Below are 14,499 nucleotides of genomic sequence, written 5' to 3' on the forward strand. Positions count from 1 at the left end.
TCATGTTATTATCGTCCATGTAGTCATTGTAACCATGTAGTCATTGTAGGACTCTGACTGCTAGAAATAGAAAATAGTCAACAAATTGTCCTTTTCCTGCTCTCCCTCAGTTTAGTTTTTTGCCCTTTACACCTCTGTAACATTCTGTCTGAGCCCTCCACCCCCATCTTTCTCCAACACCGTCTCCTTCAGAGCCAAGTCAGAAAGGCTGAGGTGGATTGTAGGAAGGGATTTTGGAACAAGCTCGAGTGAAATGCCACACCGACGCGTCAGTTTTCAGTCAGCTTTGCCAGATTCAGCCATCCTTTTTTCTCTTTCCTCCCCACTCCCAACAATTCAACGTCTACTGCGGGTGACGTTCACATCTCCCCCACACAGTCACTCTGTACTGAAACCAAATAGTAAACTGTTGATCTATCCTGTTGTTAACTGTAGTCACTTCTCTTGGTCCCTGTAGAGAAACGGCAGGACAATGGGAGGGTGTATTTTGTCAACCACAACACACGGACCACACAGTGGGAGGACCCAAGAACCCAAGGGTAAGCCAGTCTGTCTTTGCTCCACTGTGAAAGTGTGTGTTTGTTCAGGGTGTGTGTGTGTGTGTGTGTGTGTGCGTGTGCGCGGGGTGTGTGTGTGTGTGTGTGTTCATGTTTGTACACACAGGTGTCTCAGAGAAAGCCACCATACATTGCTATTTTGACTGATATTACATTAACTAGTGTAGGATAGGGACTGGTAGCTCAAGGGCCCAACGCTATGCAGCACACTCATCAGACATCCTTATAACGATAGGAATTAATCATGTAGAGTCATAGACATAATGTACCAGTAACTGAGATCCATATTTTGAAATCATTCTGCACAGGCCAATAGGGAAGTTTCCTATGTCGCCTCAATTGAAGGCTGCATCAACATGTCTCTGAGCCGTGTGGGTGGGGTTTAGATTAGTATCTTAAGCTATTGGTCAATGAGGGACCGAGGGCATCTTCCATGGAACTAGTGCGGGTGGTACTGCTGTCCCCTAACATCAAATCGAACAACAAAACTACATCAAATGCGGATGGCCAAATTATCCAAATTGTATCATTGTGGGTTTTAGGACATTTTACAGTCGTAGCATTTTATTCATTCATCAATTAGTAACACTCCCTCACCCCCCTCAGCAAAGTTGAGTCATATTTTCCCTCATATTTATATTTTCATGTTGTTTAACTCCATCCATGTGGTCTCAGACGCATCACCACTGAGGTCAGAGGTTCTGAGTCCCGGTCAGGGAGAGCTGGTAGTGGGACCGGGCCAGGGCTGGGGCCAGGGGGGGACAGGTGTGCATCGTTTGGGGAGCCTCCCGTTTAGGCTCTGCTCACTGCCCTCTCCCTCTTACAGGATGATCCAGGAGCCCCCCCTGCCCCCTGGCTGGGAAATGAAGTACACCACGGAGGGAGTCCGATATTTTGTGGATCACAACTCTCGCGCCACCAGCTTTAAAGACCCTCGTCCCGGGTTTGAGTCAGGGTAAATATTATTCTGCAGACCCATTTTTGAGAACGGCCGTTACAGTTTCTGATCAAATCTACTGATAAAAGCACCGTATTACTCTTTCCTTCAGGGATGGTGTGTGCAGGGATTCTTTCATCATAGCCTGCTTTTGTTTGGATTTCTTTCCTTTTTCTCCTCCCCTGTTTCTTTGAACCAGAGGGAAGTTACGTTGACAATCTTTTGGGCATAGATAGCTAGCCTAGATATGAGAAAGGGTATTATAAGTACGTACACACACACACACACACACATGCAAGTAAGCACACACTCTTATGAACATATGTGTCTTGCCTTAAAGCATGGCCCTATTTTGAAATCTTCCAAAAAAGAAAGTCATGAAAATGAACAGGGCCAACAAATCAAGTCCAAAGCAGACTGCCTGCTATCTGACTCTGTCTGTGTGTACGTATGGATGTGTGTGTATGAGAGAGCGCAAGTGTTCATGCTCATGTTGAAACATAAGGAGGTCTTGGTGTTATATTTTTAGATGAGTGTACATCTAGGGTTTTTAAACTGTCTTAAATGTTTTAAATTTGATACTGCTGCAGTCCATATCTGTAGCCAAAGGGTTGCCTCTGTGGTCTGAAACATCCTAACCAAAACCAAGATGTGCCTGGCAGCATTCGACAAAGCGAATAAGCGAGTATTAGAGGCCCCTCGCTCTCTCTCTTCCTCGGGCTCCGTATTTCCCCTTCCTTGCTCTCTCTCGCCCTCTCGGTTTATCCTCTGCTGACGAGGCACATATCCAGTATGTCTGTAGTGAAGTGGTGTAGCTTCTACTAACACAGCTGCACACCAAGGCATACCTCTATCTCTGGGCTTAACCCAGTTATTTCAATCCTGCTGCCCGTCACATCTGACCACTTCAATAGAATAAGTCCTCACTGCGCATCTCGGCAACAGGGCTCAGTTCTACAGCTGGGCCCATTTTCCAGTCTCCTAAGCATATGTGCATGGGACAGCCATATTGGCCTGTCGTTTCCCAGTACAGCTACAGTATCCTTCGCTGACATGTACGAATGTAAAACCTGGCTTTGAGATTTCCTTTGTTTCTTGCTGGAACAGCAAAACATAAGCTCATTTTATTTCTCTGTAGGTCAAGGACAGGTGGTTCCCCCGGGGCCTATGATCGCAGCTTCAGGTGGAAATACCACCAGTTCCGCTTCCTGTGCCATGTAAGTGCTGACTCTCGTCTCTTAGACCTCTGTTATGAAAACAGGCTCTTACCTCGAGCCCAGTTCGCTTCTACTGTTCAGACTCGAGATCTCTATGTCTGTCTAGAATTGATGAAATAGATTTTTACACTTCTCTCTGCCTCTCCAGTCCAATGCCTTACCTAGTCACGTGAAAATCTCAGTGTCCAGACAGACTCTATTTGAAGACTCATTTCAGCAGGTAAGAATGACATGGAGTCATTTTCCCTAATGGGGATATTCTATTCTAAATGTTACGTGATTAAAGTTGCATGAGGGTTGCTATAGTTGGTTATGTATTCATTAGTACCACCTATTTGTATTTGAACAACTAATATATGATTGTAGGGTGGTAGTTTATTTCTGATGTACTGTATGTGCCTGTGTTTTTTGTTCTATTTCCTCAGATCATGAATGTGAAACCCTATGACTTGCGTAGAAGACTCTACATCATCATGAGGGGAGAGGAAGGTCTTGATTATGGAGGCATTGCTAGGTAAGATGACCGTTTCCTGCCTGCATGTCTGGCCTGCTGCCTCTTATAACAGTTGTCTTTCTTTCTACTACCTCAGCTGTTAGTCTTCCTTGTCTACCCTGTGTTCCTTAATTAAATGTCCGTCATCCATCGTTCATCATCTCCCTCACAGCCCCTGTCTCTTGCACTGTCATCTGTTGTCTGTGTGTTTTGGTGTTTGGGGACTGGGGACTGGTGACAGTGTGTGTCCACTTCTGGTTGATGTCAGCGGTGGGATCCCGGGCTTTGTTCCTCCCCCTCCTCCTCCTCCACATGGTCTGTGTTTGCGTGTGTCTCTGTCTCTGGTGTCGCGCCAGTGGTTTTACCCTATGGTAGGTTACGTCATGCTGTTCTACCACAGGGTAGAACCACGGACGGGATGTTTGGAGGTGTCTGCACAGCCCCGGTACGACCCCCGGGACTGGCTGGCCAGCCGTGGGGGCAAAGGTCAGGGGCTTGGTGGTGGCCGGGGCTTCATTCTCTACATGCATTTCATGTTCCACATTATACTGCTTGTCTTCATGGTGTTTTGTGTATATGTATATCTGTGCTTAGTGTGTACGTGTAATGATTTTAAACAACAATTCAGTGATTGGACCATTCCCCAGTGTGGCAGCTTCTCTTTTCTCTTTTTTATTAGCATACACTGCACTACATTTACACCACTTAGTATGATGCTAAATGGAAATGTCATGACCAGAAGAAAATCAAGACATGTTCTTCAGGAGTACACGTTTTTGTTGAAACTGCCGAACTGTGAATAACCTCCATATGTAGAATAATTTGTGAATTTGAAATTTTTGATTTGCTTGTTTTAGTTGCAGGTGTGTGCATAAACCAGACCCCATTTTGACAAAGTATTTTGAAATTATACCATCTATTTTAACAACCATGCAACTTTTTTTTGTGCTGTCAAAGTCACTGAATGTGTCATGTTTGCTGCTGGTGTCAAATGTTGTGTGGTTTTGTAATGTAGGAGATGTTTTGTAAAATTCTGCACGACTCAATTCAAGGAACAGGTATGGCAATAAGGAACAATTTGTAGCTCTCACGCATAGGCAGAAGGGTTATAGGGTTTTAGTTAGCCTGTACATACCCTGCTTTTCCATGAGGGAAAACAATGTTCTGTCTCTAGATATAGATGTGTAATGCCCTGTCTCTCCCCAATACAGAGAGTGGTTCTTCCTGCTGTCCCATGAGGTGCTGAACCCCATGTACTGTCTGTTTGAGTACGCTGGGAAGAACAACTACTGTCTGCAGATCAACCCCGCCTCCTCTATCAACCCTGACCACCTCACATACTTCCGCTTCATAGGGCGATTCATCGCCATGGTGAGCAATGCTTCATTGGCAAATTTTGCCCAGATCTGCAACAACAACAGAAGTCAACTACAACAATAGCTATGGTTAGAATTGAACATATGGTGAGGATGTGTAGCACAAAATGTTTGTTTTTTTAGGAACAGGAGCGGTGAGGACAGTGTACGAGTGTCTGTGGGGGTGTGTTCTTCATCTGTCAGTCGTTTCTAAAGTTGTGTGTCCCTAAACCAAGTGAATAAGTCTGTTATACTAAGAACCCTCCCCTCCTCCACCGCCCATCCTGCCAAACCCAACTCTCTCTGGGACACTATCCAGAAGCAACAGGCCCCAAAACCAACAGCTCCCCCCTCTCAATCCCCTCCTCTCCTCCAGAGCATGACCTCACTGCCACACACAGCCCACACCCGCCAATAATGGCCTATATTTAGTCTGCTAGTACACTTCACACAACACCCCTTATAAAGATGCTTGTCTCATTTAGCCCATGTCTTCTCTCCCTCTTTTCTGGGCTTCTTTTCTCCTCTTTTTCACTGCCCTCCACCTCCTGCTCCCCACTTCCCCTCTCTCCCACTTTTCCGTCTCTCCCTCCCTGCCTCATATCCTGTTGCTCAGAGCAGAGGATGACGCTAATACTGACGGTGCAGACTGAACAGACTGAGTCACTCAGTGGAGGGTGTCTGTTGTTTTTGGACAGATATATGCTGGGGCTCTGTGCTATTACATTATACAGTCTGGGTCTTAGCCACCGCTTCAGTACTAACTGAATCAATCAGTCTTTTCCACACAGAGACAGACATGTGACTGACTCTTTAAGGGTTGTGTGTGTGTGTGTGTGTGTGTGTGTGTGTGTGTGTGTGTGTGTGTGTGTGTGTGTGTGTGTGTGTGTGTGTGTGTGTGTGTGGGGTTAGGCTATATCAAATCACATTTTATTTGTCACATGCCAAATACAACCTGTGTAGACCGTATTGTGAGATGCTTACTTACAAGCCCTTAACCAGCAATGCAGTTTTAATAAAAGTTAAGAAAATATTTAATAAATAAACTAAAGTAAAAATAAGTAACACACTAAAATCCCAATAACGAGGTTATATACAGTGGGTACCGGTACCGAGTCAAATGTGCTGGGCTACAGGTTAGTCGAGGTAATTGAGGTAATATGTACATGTAGGTAGGGGTAAAGTGACAATGCATAAATAATAAACAGAGTAGCAGCAGTAACAAAAAATATTCCAGGTGCCATTTGATTAACTGTTCAGCATTCTTATGGCTTGGGGGTAGAAGCTGTTCAGGAGCCTTTTGGACATAGATTTGGCACTCCAGTAGTGCTTGCCGTGCGGTAGCAGAGAAAATGGTCTATGACTAGGGTGGCTGGAGTCTTTGGTTATTTTTAGGGCCTTCCTTTGATTCCGCCTGGTACAGAGGTCCTGGATGGCAGGAAGCTTGGCCCCAGTGATGTACTGAGCCGTACCCACTACCCTCTGTAGCGCTTTGCGGTCCTGATATAGTAACTGCTGGCATCACACTGCCAGGTCTTTGACCTCCTCCCTATGGGCTGTCTCATCATTGTCAGTGATCAGGCCTACCACCGTTGTGTTGTCGGCAAACTTAATGATGGTGTCCTGCTTGGCCGTGCAGTCGTGCGTGAACAGGGAGTACAGGAGGGGACTAAGCACGCACCCTTGATGGGCCCCTGTGTTGAGGGTCAGATCTGTTGCTGCCTACCCTTACCACCTGGGGGCTGCCCGTCCGTAAGTTCAGGATCCAGTCACAGAGGGAGGTGTTCAGTCTCAGCTTCCTTAGCTTAGTGATGAGCTTTGAGGGCACTATAGTGTTAAACTTTGAGCTGTAGTCAATGAACAGCATTCTCACGTAGGTGTTCCTTTTGTCCAGGTGGGAGAGGGCAGTGTGGAGTGCAATAGAGGTTGCGTCATCTGTGGATCTGTTGGGGCGGTATGCGTTATTGGAGTGGGTCTATGGGATGATGGTGTTGACGTGAGCCATATGTGTCTGTATCTATGTGTATTGGCCTATAGGAGGGATGACGCTTATGGTATATTTTAGTTGTGGTATGGTACTTATTGCAACCCTCCTCCCCCTCCCTTTTAGGCCCTGTACCATGGCAAGTTCATCGATACTGGCTTCACTCTGCCATTCTACAAGCGTATGCTCAACAAGAAACCCACTCTGAAAGACTTGGAGTCTATTGACCCTGAGTTCTACAACTCTATCATGTGGGTCAAGTAAGTACACCGCTCCTTCATTATGTGTGTGTGGGATTGTTTGAATATGGGCGCCCCTTGTGGCAAACTGTGTATGTGAAGAGCCAGATGGAAGTGTTTGACATAGTTCTGTAGCTTATAAAGCTTTAATATGTGTATGGTGCGTCTGTGTGTTATGTCTACAGAGATAACTGTCTGGAGGAGTGTGGAGTGGAGCTGTACTTTGCTCAGGACATGGAGATTCTAGGGAAGGTGTCCACCCACCAGCTGAAGGATGATGGAGAGAATGAGCTGGTCACCTCGGAGAACAAGGAGGAGTACATCAGGTCAGCCATCTCCGTCATTACTTTGACTCCCGTCTGTATGCCTGTCAATCACTGTGATACCAGACATTGGTACTCCACAGACGAGCATTAATGTTTGACATTGTCAATGAACATGTCAGTAAATATCCTCCCTTGTTGCTTAGAAAATGCTATATCTCATCCCTGTTTCTTCAGTCTGCTGACGGACTGGCGCTTCATGCGCGGTGTGGAGGAGCAGACTAAGGCCTTCTTGGATGGCTTTAATGAGGTCGTGCCTCTGGAGTGGCTACGCTACTTTGATGAGAAAGAGCTGGAGGTACGTAAAGAGTCTGGAAGGACATGCTGGGTTAGCTAGGGCGGTGTTATTGGTTATGAAGCTTTCGCAAAGTCTTATAAGTTGGTAGAGGGGACTATTTGTTGCATATTCCTTCTCTTTGACTGTGGATTAATGGTATGGTCTCATTCCTTCCTCCAGCTGATGCTATGTGGAATGCAGGAGATCGACCTCAGTGACTGGCAGAAGAACACCATCTATCGGCACTATACCAAGAACAGCAAGCAGATACACTGGTTCTGGCAGGTAGGGTGGCCTCTCTTCACAGCATCTTGTGTGTATATGAGACTGTCTATATCTCACTATGTGCATCCTGACATGTGTTATACAGGTGGTAAAGGAGATGGACAATGAGAAGCGGATTCGCCTGCTCCAGTTTGTCACAGGAACATGCCGTCTGCCAGTCGGAGGCTTTGCTGAACTCATAGGTCAGTTGTTCCACCCATTCGGTGCCTTTTCAGATGTATAACTTGGTGAGAAAAAAACTCTGTTTGATGTCACCTAGTTTAAACATTCTGTCATACATGTTCAACTTAATAAAAAAAAAACATTCTCAAGAGGTTAAATAAAAAAATTAAAAAACTCTAAGTGTATATTAAGTGCCAAATATAGTAACAGTGTTGACAATTTTGTCTTAAATCAGCCATGAATCCCCTTGTGACAGGGGGAATGGTAGGTTGTGTGCAGCAGGAAGTGGCAATTGGATGCAAAAACAAGTATATAGTTAAAACATTTCGAGCCTGTCTATCTATGGGTAACAGGGTTGATGTGTTACGCTCGACCCGCTCAGTCTTCCACCACAAAACACCAGAAAGTGGTCAAAAAGAGAATCAGCTGTTAAATGTTTGTTTTGAAAAAATTATTTAAAAAATATTTTTCATCATATTAAAACGAGAGTTCCGATCAAGTAACAGGATTGACCTTAAAATGAGGGACATGTTATTTTTGTCATCGAATGAATGACTAATCACATTAAATTAATAACAATCTTCAGAAATGACTTCGTCAAAGCAACAAAATAACAAAAGATTTACAATGATGGTGAAAACTTGGAGAGATTTTGGGGTTAAGTGGGTTAAAATCTTCCTGGAACCATGGGTTGCAAGGAGGGACATGTCAAAATGCAGAATTTTGGCACTTTAGCTAATCTTTATTCAAACAAAACATGTATTTATTGAATTCTCCATTGCCTGCCGTTGTGCCCTTGAGCAAGGCACATAACCGCCCACAACAACTGCTCCACGGGCACCTAGTATGGCAGCTCCAACCTCTCTAACCTGTATAAATATGCGTGTCTTTCAGAGGGGTTGAAATAAAGCTGAAGTCAAATTTTGGTTTGGACGTTGTGTACAATTGGCAAATAACTTTATCTTAATACAATAACCACCTTTATTGTCAAATGTCTTTTGACAGAAATGTAATTCCCTGCCCAATAATCTAACATGGTCTCTCTTCCCCTTAGGGAGTAATGGACCACAAAAATTCTGTATAGACAAGGTGGGGAAGGAGACTTGGCTTCCAAGAAGTCACACCTGGTGAGACTGACATTTTCCTAAATTCCTCTGCCAAAGTTGATTTATCGTTCCCATGACCATGTCCATTACTTTTGTATCTATGAATGTACCCCTGCTAACCACAAACCCTCACTGTCAATTTTCTTTTCATCTCGAACACTCACACAGCTTCAATCGTCTGGACCTGCCACCCTACAGGAGCCTGGAGCAACTGAAAGAGAAACTTATGTTTGCCATCGAGGAGACAGAAGGATTCGGGCAGGAATAAGGGAAAAATAGAATATTATCACATTATGAGTGAGGGAAGGTGGATAGAGAAAGAAGAGTCATTCATTCAAATAGTTTTTTTTGTCAATCATAGGGATATGAACTCCGCAATCATCTAGACCCCACTTCCAGATCATGTGTGGTTGGGAGACCATAGAGAACCATAGGACTATGGGTGCCCACCTGTATCTATCATACTAGGCTGTGGAGGATGCTGGGGGGTACAAGGGAACCAGTAGGGAAAAAAAGGTGTGTGTGCTGAGGGGATGGTCCAGACAGGTTAGTGTTATATGACCATAAACCCCCTCTCCTACCCGAAGACCTCACCCACTAGATTTAGAGACACACCAAAAACATAAAGGATAATGTCTTCAAATAATTATATCAACTGCAAATCGCAACAACAGCACAGCTACAGCAACTATATCATATCTTTTGAAGAGAAATGAACATTTTAAAAATGAGTGTATGTGAATGGAAGAGAGAAAGAGGTTATAATTAGTGACCTCTTAAGAGGATTGATTGGTGGAATGTGATTTTATTTATTTTTTGTTCATTGTGAAATTCAACATTACCTGTACATAGCTCAAATAAATGACTCAAATCTTAGTGGGTTGATTGTGATGGTAAGAAATCACTTTTTTTTCAGGGCCTTGGTTAATTGTTTTTGACCTGAATCTGATTTTGGTTAGAATGTCATTCTACTGCTAGAACACCAATTGGGTTATCCAGCCAGCCATGTTAGTCTGCTAACAGTATTACTGTGAAACAGCTGTACCCATGACTTCTCATTTCAAACAGAAACTTCAACTGCTGATACTGACAGGAGACAATGACAATGTAAGCAAGTGATATACATGATGACGCAATCGCCAGTGCACTGCACACTGCCCTATCCCATCTTGACAAGAGGAATACCTATGTAAGAATGCTGTTCATCGACTAAAGCTCAGCCGTCAACACCATAGTGCCCTCCAAACCTCATCACTAAGCTTGGGGACCTGGGCAGATGTGTGTATTCATGGATGCCAAGGGAAGCCAGGCTTCCCCAAAAAAATTATCAAGAAAAAAAACGTATCTTTTGTCTCTGTGTTTCATACATTTCCTTCAATTCGCAAGAGGCGCAAGGTATCTCACCAGAGAAAGCATCCAAGCAAACTAAACAGCGCCCCTCAGTGTCTGTGTGTAGCCCATCTGTGCTGTCTGGTCAAAAAGAGTATGACATTGTTGCCACCCGTAGCATTGAATGCAAGGAAAGCCAGTGAGCATTTGGCCTCCCTTGATAATTTAAAAAATAAAATAATAGCCAATCAGCGTTGAGCTAAACCGAGTGAGCTCAGTTGTGAAAGGTTCTAGGCACACCCAAAAAAAGCTTGAAGGGAAGCCAGTTTGCATTTGGCTTCACACCAATCACATCACGTTAGAAGCCAAACACCATTGACAGAACTTGAATTGTGTCGTTGTCCTCTGGTGGCTACCTAGCTAGCTAAAATCGTCCCTTTCCTAAATTTGCCATGGATGGAGATTTCGACTTGTGGTTTTACTCCATTCTCCATACTGGCCAATGTTTATGACGACGATTCTGATCCAGCCATAAATTCATACATTGTGCCCTTGACCTGAGAAGATGGAAGTTTACTACTAGATGTAGTAACTGCTAATGTTAACTAGCTGGCCTGGCGCATCGTTGCCCATGAAAGGAAGTCAGGCTAGTGAGCAAGCATTTTAGCAAGGTAGCCTAGGACAACAAAAAATAAAAGTGTGTATGACAGGGTAGACCGTTTAGGGTAGACCGTTTAGGCAACATGAAAGAGTAGGATGGCATTGGCCTTTCTCTAAAAGTAGTGAGTCAACATGTTTTTTCTAATTGCATGCACACACACACATAAATCAGTACCATAGACAGCCATACCATATTTAGATTAGCTTTGGATATTTTTGAATTGTCATTGTATAAGACTAAGCATAGGTGATTAGATTATGTTGAAATTGTGCTACAAAACTGGAGGCAGCGCCTGTTTTCTTTACGACTTACGGTAACAAGCCATGGTTCTAAATCAACATTTGTTCAGTAGTCTGAAAATGTTGGAAACTTGCTTGACCATGCTGTAGGTCATGTAACTGTTTGTTACATGCAATATGTTTTGTGGACTTCCCCGGACAGCTGTTGCTCTCCGGTTTTGTAACGAAACAAAGGTGTGGTTGAATTTATTCTGCAACTGTGTCTTATTGTCTTGGCCTTAGGCCTATATATCATGGTGTTTTTTATGGCTTGGCTTCCCTGGTGATTTTAACCATGCACCGCTATTGGCCCTGTGTCAGAATCCCGCCCTGATAAACTGGGTCCTGGACTTCCTGACGGGCTGACCTCAGGTGGTGAAGGTAGGCAACACAACAACATCAAAAGCTGTTGTCAGCCCCCTGCTGTACTCCCTGTTCACCCATGACTGCGTGGCCATGCATGCCTCTAACTCGATCATCAAGTTTGCAGACGACAACAGTGGTAGGCCTGATTACCAACAACAATGAGACAGCTTACAGAGAGGAGATGAGGGCCCTGGTGGAGTGATGCCAGGAAAATAACCTCAACATTAACAAAATGAAGGAGCTGATCGTGGGCTTCAGGAGACAGCAGAGAGCATAGCTAGGTCAGGTAGGTAGGTTTGCCAGCCAAGGACTTAAATACAAACATTCATACATGCCACATATAGCCTATATATCAGTACATACACAATATCTAGGTCTAATATATAGTACAGTGCAAATTACAATACAATATAAATACAATATATCTTCACAGTCCCATTTGTGCAGTAAGATGATCTTTTATCTTGTATTTTTTTTACTGGTTTTATTGCTCGCTTGAGTTACCTGTAGTCATGGCTTTATTTAATACTGTGAGTTTCCTAGCCTTTGTTCTGGACCTGGGGACTGTGAAGTGACCTCTGGTTGCATGTGTTGTGTTGTACCGATGAATGTCCGAACTGTGTGCCAACTGCTTGAACAGACAGTTTGGTACCTTCAACACATCAATACCTTGTACCAAAACCAATAGTGATGCAGTTAATCTCTCCTCAACTTTGAGCCAGGAGAGACTGACATGCCTGTTACTGACACTTTCCCTCCGTGTACATCTAAGTGCGATATGTGCTGCTTTGTTCTGGACCAACTGCAATTTACTTATGTCCTTCTTTGTTGCACATGAGCACACAGCTGGGCAGTAGTCCAGGTGCGACAAAACTAGGACCTGTCTGGTCGACTGACATGTCGAGAAGGCAGAACAACACTTTATCACGGACAGACCTCTTCCCATTTTAGCAACCAGTCTAGTCTATATGTTTTGACCATGACAGCTTGCTATCTAGTGTTACACCCGGGAGTTTAGTCTCCTCAACTTGCAAAAAAAAAAAATTCAATAATGGATCTAAATGAGGTTTTGCATTGAGCGAGTGATTTGTCCCAAAAAATGATGCTTAGTTTTTGAGATGCATCATTCTATTGTTAGTTACCCATTCTAAAATTGACTGGACCTCTATTAAGTGTCTGTTATTTATTTTACTGTTGCAGCCAACGTGTATATTATTGCGTCGTCAGCGTACATAGACACGTAGGCTTTATTCAAGGTCAGTGGAATGTCATTTGTAAAAACAGAAAACAATCAAGGCCCAAGCCAGCTGCCCTGCGGTAAACCACACTCAACTGAATTTGCATGAGAGAGGCTTTCATTAAAGAAACCCCCCTGTGTTCTATTCAATAGGTAACTCTCAATCCGTAATAAGGCAAAGGATGCAAATCCACAACACCTGAGTTTATTTCAGCAATAGGTTATGATCAATGACATCAAAAGCTGCACTGAAGTCTAACAAAACAACTCCCACAATCTGCTATCAATTTCATTCAGCCAATCATCAGTGCCGAGCATGTTGAGTGCCCTTCCCTATAAGCATGCTGAAAGTCTGTTGTAAATTTGTTTTCTGTAAAATATGATCAAACACTATTTTTTCCAAAAGTTTGTTAAGCACTTGTAACAGGCTGATTGCTCAGCTGTTTGATCCATTAAAAGGGGGGCTCTGCTATTGTTGGGTAGCTGAATGACCTTTGCCTCCCTCCATGTCTAAGGTCACACACCGTCTTCTAGGCTTAAATTGAAGATGTGGCAAGCTGGACTCACAATGTATTCCGCTACCAACCTCTGCCATTTACCATCCAGGTTGTTGGTACCAGGTGATTTATTCTTATTTATAGATAGATGGCAACAATTGTTTCACCTCTTCCACACCCACCTTGTGGAACTTAACACTACAGTGTTTGTCTTTCATTATTTGGTCCATTATGCATGAATATGAAGGCTCAGCGTTTATACACAATTTTAGGTCCAGTCTTTGGAACATCGGTATTTCTAGATATGGCTATTATATTATGATCACTACATCTGCCAGATATCTACTGTAGGTTCGTCCGCCCAGCTAGATAACTAGGTCCGACCGGCCAGATAGCTACAGTTGAAGTCGGAAGTTTACATACACTTAGGTTGGAGTCATTAAAACTCATTTTTCAACCACTCCACAAATTTCTTGTTAACAAACTATAGTTCTGGCAAGTCAGTTAGGACATCTACTTTGTGCATAACAAGTCATTTTTCCAACAATTGTTTACAGACAGATTATTTCACTTAATTCCAGTGGGTCAGAAGTTTACATACACTAAGTTGACTGTGCCTTTAAACAGCTTGGGAAATTCCAGAAAATGATGTCATGGCTTTAGAAGCTTCTGATTGGCTAATTGACATAATTTGAGTCAATTGGAGGTGTACCTGTGGATGTATTTCAAGACCTACCTTCAAACTCAGTGCCTCTTTGCTTGGCATCATGGGAAAATCAAAAGAAAACAGCCAAGACCTCAGAAACAAAATTGTAGACCTCCACAAGTCTGGTTCATCCTTGGGAGCAATTACCAAACACCTGAAGGTACCACGTTCATATGTACAAACAATAGTACGCAAGTATAAACACCATGGGACCACGCAGCCGTCATACCGCTCAGGAAGGAGACGCGTTCTGTCTCCTAGAGATGAATGTACTTTGGTGCAAAAAGTGCAAATCAATCCCAGAACAACAACGAAGGAACTTGTGAAGATGCTGGAGGAAACAGGTACAAAATTATCTATATCCACAGTAAAGCGACTCCTATGTCAACATAACCTGAAAGGCTGCTCAGCAAGGAAGAACCCACTGCTCCAAAACCGCCATAAAAAAAACCAGACTACGCTTTGCAACTGCACATAGGGACAAAGATCG

General features: G+C 43.6%; 1 protein-coding gene across 2 annotated transcripts in view; it reads left to right on the forward strand.

Annotated features, from left to right (window-relative positions):
• The window catches only part of LOC106560906 (NEDD4-like E3 ubiquitin-protein ligase WWP2), a 45,242-nt gene extending 35,431 nt beyond the window's left edge, over positions 1–9,811 (forward strand). The window contains exons 12-24 of one of the 2 annotated variants that reach the window (XM_014124325.3): positions 458–539; positions 1,384–1,512; positions 2,633–2,711; positions 2,860–2,931; positions 3,137–3,225; positions 4,416–4,575; positions 6,670–6,803; positions 6,968–7,108; positions 7,283–7,403; positions 7,563–7,667; positions 7,753–7,849; positions 8,884–8,956; positions 9,104–9,811. In XM_014124325.3, coding sequence (XP_013979800.1) covers positions 458–539; positions 1,384–1,512; positions 2,633–2,711; positions 2,860–2,931; positions 3,137–3,225; positions 4,416–4,575; positions 6,670–6,803; positions 6,968–7,108; positions 7,283–7,403; positions 7,563–7,667; positions 7,753–7,849; positions 8,884–8,956; positions 9,104–9,203 — 1,382 coding nt within the window. In that variant the 3' untranslated portion in view covers positions 9,204–9,811. The remainder of the gene's footprint in view (positions 1–457; positions 540–1,383; positions 1,513–2,632; positions 2,712–2,859; positions 2,932–3,136; positions 3,226–4,415; positions 4,576–6,669; positions 6,804–6,967; positions 7,109–7,282; positions 7,404–7,562; positions 7,668–7,752; positions 7,850–8,883; positions 8,957–9,103) is intronic. The other variant, XM_082957213.1, reaches the window with a different exon arrangement.
• The last annotated feature ends 4,688 nt before the right edge of the window (positions 9,812–14,499 follow it).

The sequence above is a fragment of the Salmo salar genome, chromosome 10 (genome assembly GCF_965601325.2).
Source record: "Salmo salar chromosome 10, fSalSal1, whole genome shotgun sequence".
Taxonomy (NCBI): domain Eukaryota; kingdom Metazoa; phylum Chordata; class Actinopteri; order Salmoniformes; family Salmonidae; genus Salmo; species Salmo salar.